Source organism: Eucyclogobius newberryi, unplaced genomic scaffold (assembly GCF_026437365.1).
Source record: "Eucyclogobius newberryi isolate DKJ021-1_F unplaced genomic scaffold, fEucNew1.0.hap1 SCAF_10, whole genome shotgun sequence".
Lineage (NCBI taxonomy): Eukaryota > Metazoa > Chordata > Actinopteri > Gobiiformes > Gobiidae > Eucyclogobius > Eucyclogobius newberryi.
The window spans coordinates 32,331,108-32,351,505 of NW_027315724.1; the positions used below are offsets into that span (position 1 = coordinate 32,331,108).

At 39.5% G+C, this 20,398-nt stretch overlaps 1 protein-coding gene across 2 annotated transcripts in view; it reads right to left on the reverse strand.

Annotated features, from left to right (window-relative positions):
- Positions 1-20,398, reverse strand: part of ssh2a (slingshot protein phosphatase 2a) — an 81,118-nt gene that overhangs the window by 31,225 nt on the left and 29,495 nt on the right. The window contains exon 1 of one of the 2 annotated variants that reach the window (XM_072454999.1): positions 11,382-11,594. The exons of the other annotated variant lie outside the window; for it this stretch is intronic. Within the exon in view, the coding sequence (XP_072311100.1) occupies positions 11,382-11,509 (128 nt within the window). The 5' untranslated portion in view covers positions 11,510-11,594. Of the gene's footprint in view, positions 1-11,381; positions 11,595-20,398 lie in introns of those variants that run through there. 2 annotated transcript variants of the gene reach the window in all.

A 20,398-nucleotide genomic window follows, 5' to 3' on the forward strand; every position in this document is an offset into this window, starting at 1 on the left:
CGATATTATAAACTGCTCGATGTGACTCTCGCTTCACCTTTCAATGGAGAGTCTGTACAAACTGTCTGGTCCTTAGTAACCGCCCGTCCTCGCTGAACCCGGACAGTTCGCACTTCTACAGTTTCACTCTCGAGGCACAAAGCGATTAGCCTCTCTGTCATCCGCTCTTGCTGTAACTTCAGCCGTCCGTCCTTCCTCCAATCTGCTGACGGACGATGAAGCAGACAGAACACTGCTCTCTGAATCACACAAAAAACAATACTGCGCTGAGGCCATTTCCCCGAGTCCCCCTGACCCCGCCACATCCTCTTCCTCGTGTCTGCGTCCCACTTCCCATGACTCACTTTGTGCAGGGATTTTTTAGATGCTACAAAACTGAAATATTACAATGTCTCAAACTGCTGGCATGGGCAATTGAAATAAGAAATGGAAATATGATCGTTTAAGTTTGCAAAAGTACATAGCAAATGAAGCGATGACCTGCACTGTGAGGTTATAATGGCAGACAATACAATATAATATGTTTGACTATGGATCATTACTGGATGAGTGAGGAGTTACACTGAGAAGTTTGGCGGCTTTGCGATTTTTTAGGCACGTTTTTTTGGTGTCGGCACCAGAACACTACTTTTTGCACCTATTTATCCATCAATTATGAACGACAAAGAATTATATCGTTCACAAATTCCATATCCGTTCACAAATTCCATTTAATACAATTGTTTTGTGGAAAAAATCATTCATTTGTAGTCACATTGCCAAGTTACTGCTGATGTAGTGCTTTTCAATCGGCTCATACATTGAAAATACTACAAACAAATACCTTTATACTGTCAAAATTAACCTGTAGAGAAAGTAAAGATCCCATAAAATGTATTAATAGTGATTTAGGACACCTCAAATCCACTGTAGATCAGAAATTATAGCAGTATTTTGACTAGAATAACTTTAATCATGAATATAAATGATAAATTACACAGCCCGGCCCATCATCTATATTTTTGGCAGCAGTTTTTTCTCTATATTTTTCTCCAGTACCAGCAGTTCCTTTAACTGTACGTGTCGCTTCACCGCTCTGTCCATTTCCCCTCTACATTCCCACGTGGGCCTTCGTGGTTGGCAGCGACCGTGCGGTGCTGCTGTACATTGTCGCGTGTAATAAAACCCACTGCTCTGCCCAGGAATCCGACATGGAGGACGGCGGCGCATGTGTCACCTGCAAACACCCATAAAGCCCTGCAACTGAGCACCGGCGATGCAGGATTGACACGAGCGCTGGAATAGACGGGCTAAAGATACACTGGGCCTTAAAAGTCTGGTCTATACATAGTGAGGATTCGCAAAGACTCAGCAGACAGACTGTACATGCAGGGCTCAGATTAAGGATTTTCACTTGTGTAGCGGTGCTGCTAAACAATCCGTTAATTTTTTCAAATTTGTGTAGCAATTTGATGATTGCATAGTAAAACATGAAAGTGATTAACAATCAATATTTTCCATTGATATAACACAATTATTTATTTAAAATGTATTTGTAAACATTCTATTTAAAAAAAAAAACTCTTAACAAATGAACTTTTAAACACTTTTTAAACTTTTTTTTTTTAATAAAATAGAAAACTTGCAAGTAAAATTAGTTGTTGAACAAATTAATCAACACAGTCAGATGGCCTTATTTACAACTTTCTTCCATATCATCATCAATCAGATGACTATTTGCAAGAGTCTCATTTACATATTAATTGTCTTTACACTCACAAAAAATATGCATTAAGCTTCTGATGGAAAAACAAAGGTTGCTGTGGCGTCCATCATGGTGTATTTTATGTGTTATTCAAATTGTACCGCTCTATTTGACGTTCCATTCCACTTTTTGTTTTGCTATTTGATGACGGTCCCTAAGTACTCTCATCTCTGCTCCGGCTGCACATTTGATGACGGTCCCTAAGCACTTGTCTCGGCTCCGGCTGCACATTCGGATCAGGTTAATTCGCTGCGCCCAAAATACGCATCTGATTGTTAAAAACGAGGTTGTGTCACTTGGCAGTGTAAATATGAATATTTTGGCATGTGAATGATCTGCAAAGACTTTTGCGTTTAGGAGCTATTGACCTCGGAAGTCTGAATCTGTGACACTAACTTTAGCGCACGTGGCTCCTCCCACTTTCAGACTCACGATCTGAGGCAGCAGCGGGACTCGTCATGACAACACAGCGTCCTACATGTGTCATGCCGTTATTGACGATCGATTGACGAGTGATCAGTACTTTTAGGCGCTTTGGTTATACAATTGAACACACATTTTTGTATCGCAAAAGCTGCGATACAAACACTTTTTTTTCTGAAGAATGCATCGCATTTGAGAGAAATTGCGTCGCATTTTGCGATGCAATACCGCTTATTCTGAACCCTGACATGGCTGTGGTTTTAATCAGCTCTTCATCCACTTCATTTGTTGTTAATTGTTGGCAAGAAGTTCTTAAAGATGCTTCTGTAAGACGTGCCAGGTCTGGGTACAAAAGAGCCAGAGGATGTATGAATTATTATCTAATGGATGGTTGAAAATGTAAGAATTTCAGATACAAAAATTACAAATAAATAAAAATAAAAATAAATAAAATGAATAAAATAAAAATAATAGTTTTTGAAAGTTACAATAAAATAAATTTAAATAAAATAAAAGGAAGAATTAAGAATGTGCATAGAAAAAGCCAGTAACATTTTTTTTTTCCAAAGCTAGTGTAAAATTCTCAATCATTACGCTGCAAAAATGTGACAGAATGAGGAGGTTTACCGTAATATCTATCAAGTACTTGGGATCAAGAGTGCATATTTCTTTTGGCAATAAAACACCTGTAATTCAATAAATGCAAGATAAACAAGTTTAATACCATATGGGCTGCAGGTGTTTAGTTTTTATGATCATGTGAGTGCAGTTTGGGTCAGAAGTTTGGTCTGATCATAGAGAAACGTAGTAGTTTTGTGCGCTTTGCCGGCTCCATGCCTCACGCCTTATACTCGCCAAACTGCATACATTCTTTTGTTATCTTTGTTCACCGACAATTAATCTGATTCCAATTGCTGCCAGTTTGACTTTTTAGACCAAGAGCACAAGGACCTGAACATTCAAAAGTATATGTACATTATAGCTGACTTATTACTGATTTTATACAACAATATAAAACATTAAATGAAGTCGATAACAATAGAATCTCTTAAATAGAACAGTGTCACAATACAATAGAAACAGAAGAGAAACAATACAAATTTTGACACCACAATACTTAAAAACACTCTTTCAGACAATAGACTGTAATTTAACACAAAATAAGTACTTTTCTTCTGTTATGTGGTATTTTTACTACTTAATCCTAAAACTGTTCAGTACTTGATACTCCATTTAGCACTGATCTGTGTCCTATTTTGACACCCCTGACGACCCCAACACATAAATATCTGTACTCAAAGTGGGATAAAGATAGTTTCGACAGCGCAGTTGAGTGGGAGGGTCATCTCTTGGCCTAAAGCCGCCTCGGTGCTATTTGGTGAAGAGGGAAGAGAGGCGCTACATGTTCGGGCAACAGTCACAGACACAATCATCACTATGTAAGGACCACTCTGCGACACAGGCATAAATAACTGTGTGACCCCCCCTCCCCGGCCATGCCCTTATTAAGGAGCACAGCGGGTTAAATATAGTGCCGCAGTGAGGCCTTATGCTCCGGAGACTAATGCAGCAGCCGAAAGGGTAACCGGGTGGGAGTGGGACATGTGTGGATGTGTTCGCGCTTGTGGAGAAAGACCCCTGTCGCTTTAAGTGGTGGATAAAAGTACCACCAAGAGAGCCAGAGGAAGAGTATGAACTGTGCAACTGTGTAATGTTCGCTATAGGAATGTCAGCATTATTCAGTTAACCAATTATTGTGATTATTAGAGGGCACTATTTACTCCTACACCAAAAAGCAAAAACAAGTAACTTCAATTCAGACTACACCAAAAAAGGAAAACCTCAGAATGTAAAGTGCTTTTTTTTTTTAATCTGGCTGTTTGTTTATGTCACATTTACACGTTTGATTTAATGAGGAACGGTTTTCTATTAGAGAATTAAAGGATTTTACTATTGTAGGTCACGGTGTCAATAATAAGATAAGATAAGATAAGATATTCCTTTATTGTCCCACATGGGGAAATTTCATTGGTGCAACGCAGGTAGATACAGAAGAACAGAACAGATCACTTATAGGAAGTCTGAAAAACACTCATGAATAATATACGGCTGAAACATGTTAATGAATTGATCGTGACTAATCGGTTATTGGAATCGACTCATTTAGTGAGTGACAGACTCCAGAACATGCCCTGTGCGAAAGAGAAGAGGTTTAATGGATCTGACAGAGCAGGAATTACACCGAAATGACACAGGAAACATGTGAATATTGTGTTTTTGATGGAAAAAAACCCTTTCTTTCTCATCATATCTCTGTCAAATTTGGTAAAGATTTCATATTCAAAAGGTATTTTTAAACAAACAACAAATGAATTGAAATAATCATTGTTAGATTAATCGATTGGCAAAATAATCCTTGGTTGCAGCCCTCGAAAAATCGCAAAATTGTGATGCTTCGTCTCGCAAAAGAATTGTATATTCAAGTATATGTAGCAATTTTGTTGATTTAATGTCACACTAATGGCATCCCAAACCCCCCCGAAATTGAAAATGTTTAACCATAAAACTGCACTTTACTAGAGTACAAATGCGCAGTAGAATGCAAACATGTGACCTGCTTTTTCACGTGTATTTAGAGTGGCTAACTTGCGCCACTAAAGTCACCTAAAAAGACTAAATAACAGCGATATAAATGCTGACCTATTTACGCAGGTGTGCATTTATTTTAGGAGGATAAAAATACATCAGAACAAGTGAGTGGATGCTAATTTTGTTTTCCCGTACTCACTGCAGAAGTAATAATTGAAGGGAGCCGCTGGGAAAAGTTTGGACATAAACCATTATATATGTGAGAGAGTAGTTTTAAGTAGAACAGGGCCAGCGCTGATAAAACGCCGGGAGTTATGCCAGGTCAAACTAAAGATAGCCCCAACATCAACCGTTGCAGAGGCCCGTGGAAAATAGGTTAGCAACAATTTACAACAATCACTTGACAATGAAGGGGAAATGGCTACGGTCATGTGAATATGAACTTCAAAAACATTATTAGACCAATAGGGGACTGGGTTTTTACTTTTTGAAAGAATATTTCTTCTTATATTACAACAAATACATCCATGTCCTGTCAATGCATTTGTAAAACTGTCTAAATAAAGTAGAATCAAATCATAAAGGTTTCAATGTTTCCAATTCTAACTAGATTTTTGTCCTTGATGGTATTTGTCATTTAGTTTGTTGCGATATAGCTTGTTGCGATTTAGTTTGCTGCGATATAGTTGTTTGTGATTTAGATGCTTGCTGCGCTAGTTTCTTGCACTTGTTTGTTGTGTTATTTTTGTAATTTAGATATTTTTGCACCGTTTGTTGCGCTAGTTTGTTGCGATACGGTTGTTTTTGTATCTAGATGTTTGCTGTGCTAGTTTATTGCGCTAGTTTAATACGACAAAGTTGTTTTTGCAATTTAGATAGATAGTTGCGATAGAGTGCGTGTTGCGATGGATACTTTTGTGATACATTGTGTAGCAGAGGGTAAAATATAGTCCAATAGAAACATTTATACATGCATAATGAAGTACAACATGTTAGTAATTTTAGTAATGAACCGAAAAAGCTACGTAATCCATCAAAGAAAAATAAAAGTGATCTAATCTGTTATTTTCAGATTTTTTTATTAGCAGATAAATAATCTTACTGTTGTCATTCAAATTCCAAGAAATATCATGACTTTTTCAACTTTTCCCTGCCAAGTGACTTGGGAGAAATGTCACACGCACGGCCGTCCCGTAATCGTGTAATATCTGTGTACACACTTGTTAGACCTGCTTCTGTTTGGCATTGAAGGTGCTAATCTTTAACCAGTGTTTCAAGCGGATAATTACAAGCCCGGGGGGTACTGAGTGGACCTAAGTGCTACCTGAATGCCATCCAAAACAGCCAGTACCTTTTCATTTTCCAGACAAACCCTTCTTTTCCGCTGCGGGATAAGACTGAAACGTGACGGTGCTCTCGTGCGTTGCTCGGCGGCACAGCAGACAGATATAGGTCACCGGTTACAGTACGTGTCGCAATTCACACGACATGAATGCTGCAACATAGTTTAAGACTCTAACTTTAAGTGGTGTGGACTACTTTTGACCGAGTTCATTGGTCTGTAGTTTTAAACACAAACAATTCGCCTCTCAAAGTACAATAAAATGCAATAAGGACTAAATTAGGTTTAAAGTAGAGATGTTTAAATCGATATTCATGGTTAAAATTTAAAAAAAATTTAGTATCAAAATGAAGTCGTTCATTCCAATTCAATATATAGAAAAAACTAAATAATAGTAATGTGTTAGACAATATGAATGGAAGAAATAATTAAAGATTTCACTGTTGTTTGGGCTCAGTAATCATGAATAATCGTTAAATTGTGATATCGAGACAAGCCAAGTCTAAAATAAGTAACCGGAGGGTGTAAAATGAAGACAATTTAAACTTGTCTGAGGAAATATGTTTGAGGATATGTCCGTCAGGCGGAGATGCTGGATAATAAGAAAAGGTAACAACGAAATGACAACAGTCTAGACAAAGTGGTCAGGTCAAAAGCGTGACTGATCGAGTTATAGGCAACACGGCCAAACTCTGCTGAACTCTGCTCCCTAACACATGCTTTTTACCAACCCAAATAAAGCTGATCATTGATTATTTGAAATGATTGGATCTCGATTGATTAACAGCACAGTTAATGACAATCACTATACTAATGAAGTAACTGCTCTTTAAATATAGCTAAACCATGATTAAACCAACTTTGCCGACATCAACTCTCCTTAGAAACCCTGGCTCTTTTTTTAATATTTGGCAAAGTGAAATGTTTTTTAATGCGCTAATACGGTCTAATTCTGCTTTAATGCTTGAAAAGAAACCAACCAAAGAACTATTTGAGTACAGTTACCAAAAATCAGGTATAATTCAAGTACTACTACCAACATTTTTTTAAGACAATCAGGGTTAAGGACATTTTAAACAAATATTTAAGAGCAAAATTAAGATTCCCTTTTGCAGAAACACAAACTCAGGTCAACCTTCCTTCACCAGATTTGCTTTGTAATTCGCCCAAACATAAAAGGTAGAGGTGTTTGGCGGTCCCGTGTGTGGTATGTGCGGTTCAACAGAGGCTGGTGCTCTTTGGGCTCCCGTGCAGACTTCACTGAAATGTGTTTAAGGCACACACACAGGACAAAAGGTCAAAGTTCAAATGCTGGAGTATAAGAAGCACATCTAGGGACAGTTTTGAAGAATGAACACTTGTGGAATTTCAAATGCATTCAAACAATCCAGTCACAAGTTAATGAAGAGAAGCTTTAACTGATCAACGTCAAATAAACTGCTTTTTGGCTTTTTTTTAATTGGGAGAAACATAGAAAATACTAATGTTCAAATGATAAAAAGGTGGAAAATGTACATAAAAACTGAGCAAATAAAGTTGTGAGCATAACAACATACAGCTTGCATTTTTACTGACTAATTACTTTTCTACGGCGAAAGAAACTAGTCAAGTTACAGGCTTTAATACCAAGAAAGGAAAAGCACAGTTTTACCTCGAGACAGTTTATGTCTTCATGCGTTCGACTGTGAGATTGTTTGTCTCCTGTGCCATCTGTGACGCGGCGAGCAATAAAACAAAATTGGCTAATGATCTACTAATCGGGATGCCCAAGCAGCTTTTACCGGTCAATCGGCTCTTGCCAGTTTACGGTAACATCTTTTGATAAACTAGCGTTACGCAAACTTGCAATAAAAAGGGCATTTCCTCAGGATGACAGGGTGTAGTCCAATCACAACCTCAAGGCCGCTTCGCAATTGTGCGTTTCTGCCTTCAGAAGACAACGTGGCAGACGCAAGAAGTACTGCACGCAAATTGAGTAATAAAACTGTGTGGCGTTTCCAAATTACAGTAAAAAAACAAAACTAAAAACTAAAAATCATGCTCAATAGTTGAAGACAAACCTTTTTATTATCATTATTCTTATGCACTTTGCACCAGACTTGGCAAAAGCTCTTATCCTCCGCAACAACAAGAACTCATTTGGATACGTGTACACTAAGATACTTGTACAGATTCATTTGCATGTACTTTCGGCTGGTATAGACGATCACACAACAGGAAAGTAAACAACCAATATGAAAATCCCATACTCAGTGGTTTTCAAACTGTGGTCCAGGTACAACCGCTCATTAAATACGACTCATGTTTGGTAGTTTTAATTCAGAGACAGTTTTCCCCATCTTAACCCTGCTCTTATGGGTTTTAAATTCAAACCGTTGACCGGTTCATAGCAAAGCAAAGTTAAAGTCTTGTTTCGTACATTAGTCCACGTTTTTTGCAGAGTCAGGGTTTAGAACCGGTTTTCCGTTCCCGTCTAGGGTTGGGCGACGAGCCAAAAAAATGTCTATCACGATTTGTTTTGGGGCCGGATGACAATTTAAAAATGTGCACAATACATGCAGAGGTGGGATATTTATTGAAAAATGCATCATATTGCAATTGTTGTTTTGTAAATATGCCAAATTGGAAGATTAGAAGATTTACTGAATAACGATTTGATCAAACTGGCAGATTGTCACAGGAATAAGTTTGTATGTTTTCTCCATGTTGCCCAGCCCTATCCCTGCATATAATATGGGACAGGTTAAACAAAGCCACTTTCAGTCAAGATAGTAAGTAACCCAAGGCTTATTTGTAATGTTTAGTGCAAATACTTTGGACGCTCATTGCTATAGCTCGTACGATATATCACTATAGACATATACTAATCGAAATTTGATGAGAGTCACGTGTTGAGACAAAGCCAAGGGGACAAGCCTTAGACAAACAACCCGCTGTGAGTAAACATTTCCCCATAAAATCTTTTACAACCTTTGCTGCCGACGGCTGGAGGCGTCCGAGCCCGTCAAAGCAGGTGACTCACGCTTGATACGGGGGCCATCATTATGTCTTAGTAAGGGCCAGAACGCGGCGCCAACCACCGGCACGTCACCAGGAAATACAGATGTTGCAAACACATATTCATCACGCAATTAATCATCAGTCAAATAAAAAAAGAAGAGCTGCGGTCCGCCTGTTCAAATGGAAAAACGTGTCACCCGAGATCGACTTTGGCAGACTTGAAACGACCTTGCGTTAGCGTTAGTGCAACAAACGCTCAGGATTTTGCATTTGACAACACAGCCGCTAGTCACTTAGAGAATGTTCCACCTTTTAACCACAAGAATGATGAAAAATAGTCAGATTTACTCAAAAAAACAAATCTAACTTTTTCTGTCTTTCTGGTTTGATTTGTAATTTGATGTGATCCATTACCATTCCAAACTCTCTACCTGTGTTTAAGGGATAAACCACAAACCTTTCATGTATGCAAAGAATAGAGTATATTGTCTATATTTAAACCTATTTAAATGACAGGAGAAAGAGGCGATCAAACTGAAATGAACAGAAATGTCTAGTCTAGAGTCATCTTCCAAACAAGGGTTTTAAGTGATATTTCTGACCTTTTGTGGTTGTGCTAGACACATTTGAGCAAATTCTTGGAAAAAAATGAACAAAATTGTCTAACTATTGTAAAAGGAGATAATGTCAAAACAATATCAACTTGACTTTTTATGACTATTGCCCAGCTTTAGTTTTGAGGGATAAACATTGTCAATCATGCGGTTTTAAAGCGTTTTTATCTACAAGACTCATCCTACTTTTACTACTATATGAGGTGGTAATTGAGTTTTTGGGAGATTCACACAGGAGGACTCTATATTAGATTCAAAACTACTGTTAAGCTTATAAGAGCAAAAACTGAAAGCCAATTCACCGTACTTAAACTAACGTAATAAACAATAGAAAGAAGTAGAGTAAGCAGAGGCGGGACTCTTGTTACATTAAGAAATTGTACTTTTCAGAGGAGTGTGACACAATACTTGAGTAATATTCAGTTTGAAGTGACAGCATTGAGGAGAAAAATGTGCTCACTCTCACTCTTCCCACTGTTAGTACATTTATAGCGACAACAATCATTTTTTGAATATTTGGGCTTTTTACAACAATTAACTTTAGATATGATTTGTTATTGTTTTTTTTTTATATATTTTGCACAATCTGAGCATGAGCAATCAAAAATCTGATTGTCTATACATTTTACACCCAGACTGTTACTCAAGTAGTAGTAGTTTAATCCAAATACTCTTTTTACTCTTGCTTGAATACATTTTTGGGTCACTAATCAAAATTTCCCACCTCACTGAATGGAACAATGTTAGTAAAAAGATAAAATTGTAACAGGCCATTAAAGACAGCTACCTAAATGAATAAATATGTCTATGTTGTTAAGGTTAAAGATGTGACACTTATTCTTTAAATTCTTGGATAAAAAAGATAACTTGTATAATGTAAATGGCTGCATATTGGGCAGACAAGCGTTTTGCTTCTGCCCGTTTTGGTCACTCAAAACTTGTACATCTGTGTGTGATTAGGGAAGTTTGTTTACTTGGTTAAATCGATAATCGTGATTATTTAGGTCACAATAGAACCATAAGAACTAAAAATATATATAATACTGACTATTTCAGAAGCAAAATGAGGCGGTTTTAAAACAATCTATGGTTAAACAAAGATGGAAACATAATTAGGGAAGTTTGTTTACTTGGTAAATCGATAATCGTGATTATTTAGGTCACAATAGAATCATAAGATCTAAAAATACATATAATACTGACTATTTTAGAAGCAAAATGAGGCGGTTTTAATACAGTCTATGCTCAAACAAAGATGTAAACATAAAGTACTTTTTAATCTGGCTGTCTTTCATAATAAAGTTCAGTTCCATAATGCTGCTTGAGAAATAGCCATGTGTCAGACAATATTGCACAGTCTCAGCAATAATCGTATAATCGTGAATAATCGTGACAAATCGTGAATAACTGTACAATCGTGATGTTTTGATCCCACAATAATCGTAACACTACTATTTGAAACGTGAGATGTGACTGAAACTAAATAAACTAAACTGAAAACTGAACCAAACTCTCACAAAACTCTCAGGGCAGCGTTAGAAAGCCCGGTGTTTTGGTCTGTTTTGGTCATTTTAACGTCTGTTTTGGTCATTTTATCCTCCGTTTCCTCTGTTTTGGTCATTTTATCCTCTGGGGGGTGGGTCAGGAGACGGTCAGGAGACGCACTTACAGCTGGTTGATCTGGTTCTTGCTGACCACCGCCTCCTCGCTGAAGTACGGCACCATCTTCGCCCCGCAGCAGGCGCAGAAGCTGACCGCAGAGGAGCTCTCCGAGGCGGGCACGGAGCCCAGCGTCATGCCGCCGCCGAGTGGAGCGCGGCGCGGCAGGTGGACGGTCCCGGTCCCGGTCCCGGTCCCGGTCTGGGGGGGGACGGGACTTTTCACTCCTCGTGCGCAACGGTAATCATTGTTAAAAATAATAATAAAATATTTTTAAAAAGCAAAGACTCTTTTTTTAAAAACACCACGAATTAAAACAAGGACTGCGCAAAATGATCCAAAAAAAATCCAACAGCCACGATCAGATAAAAGCGCACTTAAAAACAGTATAAAACGTTCAGTGTTTAAAAAAAAAAACTTGATAAATAGTCAATTAAAGTCCATAAAAGAGTAGATTAAAAACCAGTGATCCTACACGTCCGACGCACGCGGCGCATATGACTGGAAGGAAGCGCTCCGGAGGGAGGGGCTTTACGCACGTGCTTTCGGGAAGAGGAACAGCCAACCAGAGCGCGAGGGAGGCGCACGCGCTCCCCTCTGACCTGACACCGGACAGTCCGAACAAGAGCAGAGGGAAACGGACACGTACAGGTGCAGCAGCGGTGGCAGCGGGTTTAAACACTGTCACTTAATCCACTCACATAGATTTACATGAATATTGTGACTGCAGAGGCCATTTTATTGCATTTTTCTAACACTGAGACATGAAGATCACCACTCAAAGCAGCACCTACACACGACTTTATTATCTTGTACTTAACTTAAAGATTTTGAGTGGATGTACAGAAGATTTTTAATGTCTAAAAAATCCAAGTCTAAAAAATGAGGCAAGATTTCCAGTCAGACCGAGCAGAAGAAGAAGAAGAAGAAGAAGCAGAAGAAGAAGCAGAAGAAGAAGCAGAAGAAGAAGCAGCAGCAGCAGCAGAAGAAGAAGAAGCAGCAGAAGAAGAAGCAGCAGCAGCAGCAGAAGAAGCAGCAGCAGCAGAAGAAGAAGCAGCAGAAGAAGTAGAAGAAGAAGCAGCAGAAGAAGAAGAAGAAGCAGCAGAAGAAGAAGAAGAAGAAGCAGCAGCAGCAGAAGAAGCAGCAGAAGAAGAAGAAGAAGCAGCAGAAGCAGAAGAAGAAGAAGACGAAGAAGAAGAAGCAGAAGAAGAAGAAGAAGAAGAAGAAGAAGCAGAAGAAGCAGAAGAAGAAGAAGCAGAAGAAGCAGAAGAAGAAGCAGCAGAAGAAAAAGAAGAAGCAGCAGAAGAAAAAGAAGAAGCAGCAGAAGAAAAAGAAGAAGCAGCAGAAGAAGAAGCAGCAGAAGAAGAAGCAGCAGCAGAAGAAGAAGCAGCAGCAGAAGAAGAAAAAGCAGCAGAAGAAGAAGAAGAAGCAGCAGAAGCAGAAGAAGAAGAAGCAGAAGAAGAAGAAGACGAAGAAGAAGAAGCAGAAGAAGCAGAAGAAGCAGAAGAAGAAGCAGAAGAAGAAGCAGCAGCAGAAGAAGCAGCAGCAGCAGAAGAAGAAGCAGCAGAAGAAGCAGAAGAAGAAGAAGCAGCAGCAGAAGAAGAAGCAGCAGAAGAAGAAGAAGCAGCAGAAGAAGAAGAAGCAGCAGCAGAAGAAGAAGCAGCAGAAGAAGAAGAAGCAGAAGAAGCAGCAGCAGAAGAAGCAGCAGAAGAAGAAGAAGCAGCAGAAGAAGAAGAAGCAGCAGAAGAAGAAGCAGCAGCAGAAGAAGAAGCAGCAGCAGCAGAAGAAGAAGCAGCAGAAGAAGAAGCAGCAGCAGAAGAAGAAGCAGAAGAAGAAGAAGCAGCAGAAGAAAAAGAAGAAGCAGCAGAAGAAGAAGAAGAAGCAGTAGAAGAAGAAGAAGCAGCAGCAGAAGAAGAAGAAGCAGCAGAAGAAGAAGAAGCAGCAGCAGAAGAAGAAGAAGCAGCAGAAGAAGAAGAAGAAGCAGCAGAAGAAGAAGCAGCAGAAGCAGAAGAAGAAGAAGAAGAAGAAGAAGCAGAAGAAGTAGAAGAAGAAGCAGCAGAAGAAAAAGAAGAAGCAGCAGAAGAAGAAGAAGAAGCAGCAGAAGAAGAAGCAGCAGAAGAAGAAGAAGAAGAAGAAGAAGCAGCAGCAGAAGAAGAAGCAGCAGCAGAAGAAGAAGAAGCAGCAGAAGCAGAAGAAGAAGAAGACGAAGAAGAAGAAGCAGAAGAAGAAGAAGAAGAAGAAGAAGAAGCAGAAGAAGCAGAAGAAGAAGCAGAAGAAGCAGCAGAAGAAGAAGCAGCAGAAGAAAAAGAAGAAGCAGCAGAAGAAAAAGAAGAAGCAGCAGAAGAAGAAGAAGCAGCAGAAGAAGAAGCAGCAGCAGCAGAAGAAGCAGCAGCAGAAGAAGAAAAAGCAGCAGAAGAAGAAGAAGAAGCAGCAGAAGCAGAAGAAGAAGCAGAAGAAGAAGAAGACGAAGAAGAAGAAGCAGAAGAAGAAGCAGAAGAAGCAGAAGAAGCAGAAGAAGCAGAAGAAGAAGCAGAAGAAGAAGCAGCAGCAGAAGAAGAAGCAGCAGCAGCAGAAGAAGAAGCAGCAGAAGAAGCAGAAGAAGAAGAAGCAGCAGCAGAAGAAGAAGCAGCAGAAGAAGAAGAAGCAGCAGAAGAAGAAGAAGCAGCAGCAGAAGAAGAAGCAGCAGAAGAAGAAGAAGCAGAAGAAGCAGCAGCAGAAGAAGAAGCAGCAGAAGAAGAAGAAGCAGCAGAAGAAGAAGAAGCAGCAGAAGAAGAAGCAGCAGCAGAAGAAGAAGCAGCAGCAGCAGCAGAAGAAGAAGCAGCAGAAGAAGAAGCAGCAGCAGAAGAAGAAGCAGAAGAAGAAGAAGCAGCAGAAGAAAAAGAAGAAGCAGCAGAAGAAGAAGAAGAAGAAGCAGCAGCAGAAGAAGAAGAAGCAGCAGAAGAAGAAGAAGCAGCAGCAGAAGAAGAAGAAGCAGCAGAAGAAGAAGAAGAAGCAGCAGAAGAAGAAGCAGCAGCAGAAGCAGAAGAAGAAGAAGCAGAAGAAGCAGAAGAAGAAGAAGCAGAAGAAGCAGCAGCAGAAGAAGAAGAAGACGAAGAAGAAGAAGCAGAAGAAGAAGAAGCAGAAGAAGCAGCAGCAGAAGCAGAAGAAGCAGCAGCAGAAGAAGAAGCAGCAGCAGCAGAAGAAGAAGCAGCAGCAGCAGAAGAAGAAGAAGCAGAAGAAGAAGAAGCAGCAGCAGCAGAAGAAGAAGCAGCAGCAGAAGAAGAAGAAGAAGCAGCAGCAGCAGCAGAAGAAGAAGCAGCAGAAGAAGAAGCAGCAGCAGAAGAAGAAGAAGCAGCAGAAGAAGCAGCAGCAGCAGCAGCAGCAGAAGAAGAAGAAGCAGAAGAAGAAGAAGAAGCATCAGAAGAAGCAGAAGAAGCATCAGAAGAAGAAGAAGCAGAAGCAGAAGAAGCAGAAGCAGAAGAAGCAGCAGAAGAAGAAGCAGAAGAAGAAGCAGCAGAAGAAGCAGAAGAAGAAGCAGCAGAAGAAGCAGAAGAAGAAGCAGCAGAAGAAGCAGAAGAAGAAGCAGCAGAAGAAGCAGCAGAAGCAGAAGAAGAAGAAGAACTTTTTCTTTGCATCTAAAACTATGTCAACAAAATTAGACTTACATTTATGTGAGAAAACGAAATTAGTTTGTTTCTTCTTTTTCCAGGTTTCTTGCCTTAAGTGGCATTTGACAGTTGTCCTAATTTTCTGCTGGGCAAGTTCTTTTTTATGAATTGAACTGAATTTAATATCAGTATGTTGTTCTTTACCCAAATAGCGACAAGGACGATAAAATAAGAGCATCCGAGTTATGCTTTTAATGAAATATGGGATGAGATTCAACAATTCCTCTTCCACTCCCTTTCAAGCTAAAATAAGAAAAAAGAAAAATCATTCCTTGACCTGGTGGAGAGTAATAAATTACAAATACATAACTGTCACGGTGGATTTACTGTATTACATGTATTTGTACTTGTAATTGAGTCAATTCTAGCATGTACTTCAAAATAGTTACACTTCTTTCCACACCTCCAAACACACAAAACACTGACAGACTCTGATTGGACATTCAATTACATTTTTCCAGTTGTCTATAAACGTAGCTATAAACTAGCACTTTGAGCTGTTTTTTCATGTGTACTTTTACTTACAGTACAATCTCAGCAGCAGAACTTGTACTCGTAATTCAGTATAATTTGAGTTAAATGTGCTTTTGTTTGAATACCTGCACATTTACTTGTCTCTCGTGTTCAGTAAAGAAAAGAAATAAACAACAGACTACACGATACATTTAGACAAGCAGCAAACAACTATTACGGTCAAAATCCTCGTTATAAAAAGCGACTATCCATTTCAACCAAACAAAGCAGTGAAAAACATGTAGACGGAAACATAAGTAATAAGTAACAGTCAATCAAGCTGTGACAGGCCACCACCTTAGTTTACTCATTTAATTTGCCTAATTCTGCAATATATCGACGCAGTGTCCTTTGCGTTGTAGACAATTAGAGCCACGTGCCCGCTCGCTCTGGCACATAACCGCTCTCCATCGTGGCGTTTTAGACCCGTTTAAGCCCCGTTTAAGCCCGTGTCCCGGTTTAGTTCTGGTTTAGTTCTTGCATCTGCTGTAGTTATTTGAAAAACAAAAAAGTACCAAGTTCCCCCCGCCCTCCTCCCTTTGAGAGTCGAATGCTGCGTAGGACCAGCGCATGTAGGCAGCCATTGTCCGCGTGTTGCATAAGGGCCGGGAACAAATGAGAAACAGACTGAACAACAGCTGCAGGAAAAGTCTGAGTGACGACGGAGCAAAATGAAACGACTTCAGCGAGAACATTATGGTCGTTTTCGGACCCGTTTAGTCGCTTTTAGTTCTGACAACGGAGTAAGAAAAGTCACTAAATGGGACACATGAAACCTGACAACAACAGACAAAAACATGACACAAAACATCCTACCTAAACTTGTGAATGTTCAGCAAATAATATAGTCAATGCAACAATTTGAATTCAAGTACTTTAACTCTTATATTCAGTTTTTGCATATTAAAGTTTCACAATTAGGGATGTCACAATATCAAATTTGTTGATTGATTATTGTTTTTACAATTATTCACAATTGTTGAGACTGTGAAAGCTTGACTTTTCTGTCATCCCAGTGGTCTAACGTGTTCTTGTTCCTCGAGTTTGTGACCGGCTTTACAAAATTTTACTTTCTGAAATACAAAATAAAGTTAAATGTGACTAAAACAGACAGATGAAAAAGTAATTTACATTTAGCTCTATTTTTGGGCTATAGATTGAACAAAAAATACTTAATTTTGCTCACAACTGTTATTTTTTTGGTTCTTACGATTATAAAGTGACCTAAACTATCGATTATTGATTAACCGAATAATCTTGACCACCCAATTTACAATTATTCTAAATTTCCGACACACATTCTTTTTCTCGAAATCCTTAGTTTTCTTTCATTCACACTGACATATGACCATGCAATCCACTTTGTTTACCGGTATGTAGCACATTTTACAGACAAAAGTGAAACAAATGCGACAAAAGTGGAATAAATGTGACAAAAACATACAGATATGAAAGAACTTTACATTTAGGTCGACATTCTTGGGGTTTAGACTGAAATAAAATGACTCAGTTATTATTATTTCGTCCTAACAACTATAGCGTGACCTGAATAATCGCGAGAATAACCAAACAATCCTGACGCGACCGGCTGGAAGTTCACGTACCAGTTGAAGTCGACACAAAACAAAGCGGCCATGAGTTGGCGGTTGGCCCGGACTCGACTTGCCACATGGTTTCGCTCATTTCTCGTCTCGTAAAAAACGCCTTTATTGCACGGCGCGGCCAACGTTTACTCCTATGTAAGCCGGCAACAATTTGAATAACACGGTAAAACTCGTCTCGTCTCGAACGCAGAACACACACGTCTTTAAATTACATTCTCAGTTCATTCTAGAGCTGTAGTTACAGTTGTTTAGTCGATTAATCGGTCGACGATGTCTCAGTCGACCAAAGTTTCGAGTAGTCGACTAATTATTTGAGCTGTGGTCGACCAAAGATGTTCTCAATCGAGTAAACACGCGCCCTTTACATCAATTTCCTGGCTGAAAGGGAGTGAGGCGTGCTGTGCTGAGAAATATTACTCAATGACAACTTTCCATACAGAAAAGTAGCAAGAAACTGTGCATTTACATTTAAAAAAAGCTGAATAAATGGATCGGTCACTCCAAAAACTCCAGCTAACTCACTCTGTGTCTACTCTTTTCTAGTGTCGTCATTTAAATATATAAAAGTTTGGTAAACCGATTAATCGACTGTCCACCAAACGCTTACAAACAACGATTTTAATAGGATTATGCACCACGGCAAAACGTAGAACGACCTCGAGTGTGTTTTGGAAGTAACTGAACATTTTCTTTTGCCTCGTCACTCGTGAAGATGCCGTTGACAAGTGCTTCTTAGTAGTTTTTGCACGCCGAATAATTTGGAGAGATTTAGCCTTTTAGTTGTTTAATCGATGAAGAGACGGAGGCGGGTAGTGCTCAGTTACACTTTATTTGAGCAACGTTTTGAAGAAATTGTACTTTTCAGAGACGCCATACTTTTGCTCTTAATATATTTGACAGTGTAGTAGAGTCTTGAGTAACACTTTAGTTTACTCTTCCCACTGAGAACAAATCAAAAGTGACAAAAGCGTTATGTCGACAAGATGACATTCGAGTTTCTCTTCGCAATTACGTTTTTCTAATTTTTCCCGTCTTAAAGTCCGATTACACCGACAAAAATAAATAAATCGTAAATCAGATTTGAAACACATTTTACATTCAAACTGTTACTCAAGAATATGCAATACAATCCACTTTTACAGTTGTGATTATTGTGAGGAGAAACATCACAATTTAACGATTATTCACCATTTGGAAAATAAAAGCAAAATCCTTAATTTTCTTTCATTCTAATACATCACTGTTCCTTTAATACTTGACCAGCTTTATTAAATCAAACTTTCTGAATGCAAAAGTATTAGTAGATTGAATAGAAATGACATCATTTTGCTTCTAAAATAGTCACGATTATTCATTTTCCGTTCTTACGATTATTTTGTGACCTGGATATTCACGATAAACTCAAGAAGTCTGCAATTACTTATTCACGCGTACTGTGGAAAATATTTGGAGGCTCTACTTTTTACTTCTACCCGAGCATTATTATGTTATAGTAACGTTACTCTTACTCTTAAGGTTGGCTACTCTACACAGGGAGTTTCTTTCGCTGAAGCTAAATTCTCGCGCACGTTTCAGCACATGCTCGGTCTCAAATTACTGCGAGATTACATAAAAATCTGGCGGGTTCACGACGTCACTGTGTTGTTCCGGCCTCGATCGTAAAACTTGACATTGAAATCGGCGAAAGCTCAGGGAAACTGGAGCCTTGTGTCACGTCGCGGATCGTTGGCGTTTGGGACGTGTTACATAACCCGCGGGCTTTGGCACACAATTCATCTAAACGCACACATTTGCAAAGCGTCAGGTCGGGCGGTTCATCACGGAGTAAGTGAACGTGGCATTCATCAAGTTCAGGCAAGCGATTATTCAGAAGAAATGTATTACAGCGTCAAACACAAAGACATAACAGGCTGAGGTTGCAATTCATCAACTTGCACTTTCCTCGTGCAACCACAAAGTCAGAGGAATTCAGCTTTATTTCAGTTTCCAAGTAAGAGATTGTTAAAAATGTATAATATCACAATGGTTGTTTGCTTCTAAGATGAGTGCAAGTGATATTTCTGCCCCTCCACAACATTTACAGGCTCATTTCAGCACATTTCTGTTGGATTTTCATAATATCGTCTGGAAAAGAGACACTTTTTTTGTCAATACTGGCCACGCCTAGGAAAATGAGCAATACGCAAACATCGCTCTTCAATACCGTGTAAACAAAGCGATTTAAACTTGATCCCAGGGTCTTTCTGCGTGGAGTTTTCCTCGTGTCTGGGTGGGTTTCTTTTAATGTGCGTCAACCAGATACTGAGAGGTTTCCCAGAGGCATTGAAGGCAGGATCAAACGCAAAAGGATGAATTGGGGAAATAAATTCAAGTAGTACAATAACTGTGGAACGTGCGTCACATGGAGGACAATGGGGATGAATAAAACAGCGGAAAGGAGAAGTTTGTGAGTTTCATCTCCCTTTTCACATACAAATATGCAGTTTACTCGCACTTCTTCACTTCTTCACAGACTCCTGTGACCTGTGACCTTGTAAGTGCGGGTCACTGTCAAATCCTAAAGATAATACGTACAGAAAAACTACATCGTACAAGTAAAAGTATCTTGTTTCTTCTCACATTTGGCCTTGCACACCATTTCCCCCCGCGTTTGTTGTTTTGTGCTGCACACAGACACCTGCTCCGCGACACCTCCGGCTGTTCCCGGATCAAACAGAAGTCTTTGAACTGATCAGTACCAGAGGCCAACCCCCCCCCCAACACCCACTGCAGCTCAGTCATGTGGGTCTGCTCCGTGTCACCAGACTCACTCTCGCTGTGGGAACTGATTAGTCTGTGGCTTGTAACATGAGCTGCCGATACCCACAGCACAATCTGTAGTTGCACAATCGTCCTTTTCCACTGAACAGATCATAGGTGTTTTTTGGGGGAAAAGGTGGGCAAATGTAATTACTCTGATACAAGCAGTTACCAGAACGGGGCTGTACCCAATTCTGTTATAAATGTGTTGTTATACGTCAAAATGAGACCGCTGTGCACCGCTTTCATCTAATACGATTACGATGATGTCGCGGCACCGCAAACGGAAGCAACGCCACCAGCCGATAAACAGTGAAGTCACCCGATTTGAGGCCACGATCTAACGTTTGTCTCGATTGTGGAGGTGGGCAAAGACATCGGGGGCTTGGGTAAAAAGTTTTAGAAAGTACATGAACATGAAAAGCCACAGCACAGCCTCACACTAGCCTCTCTCTGTCAGACTG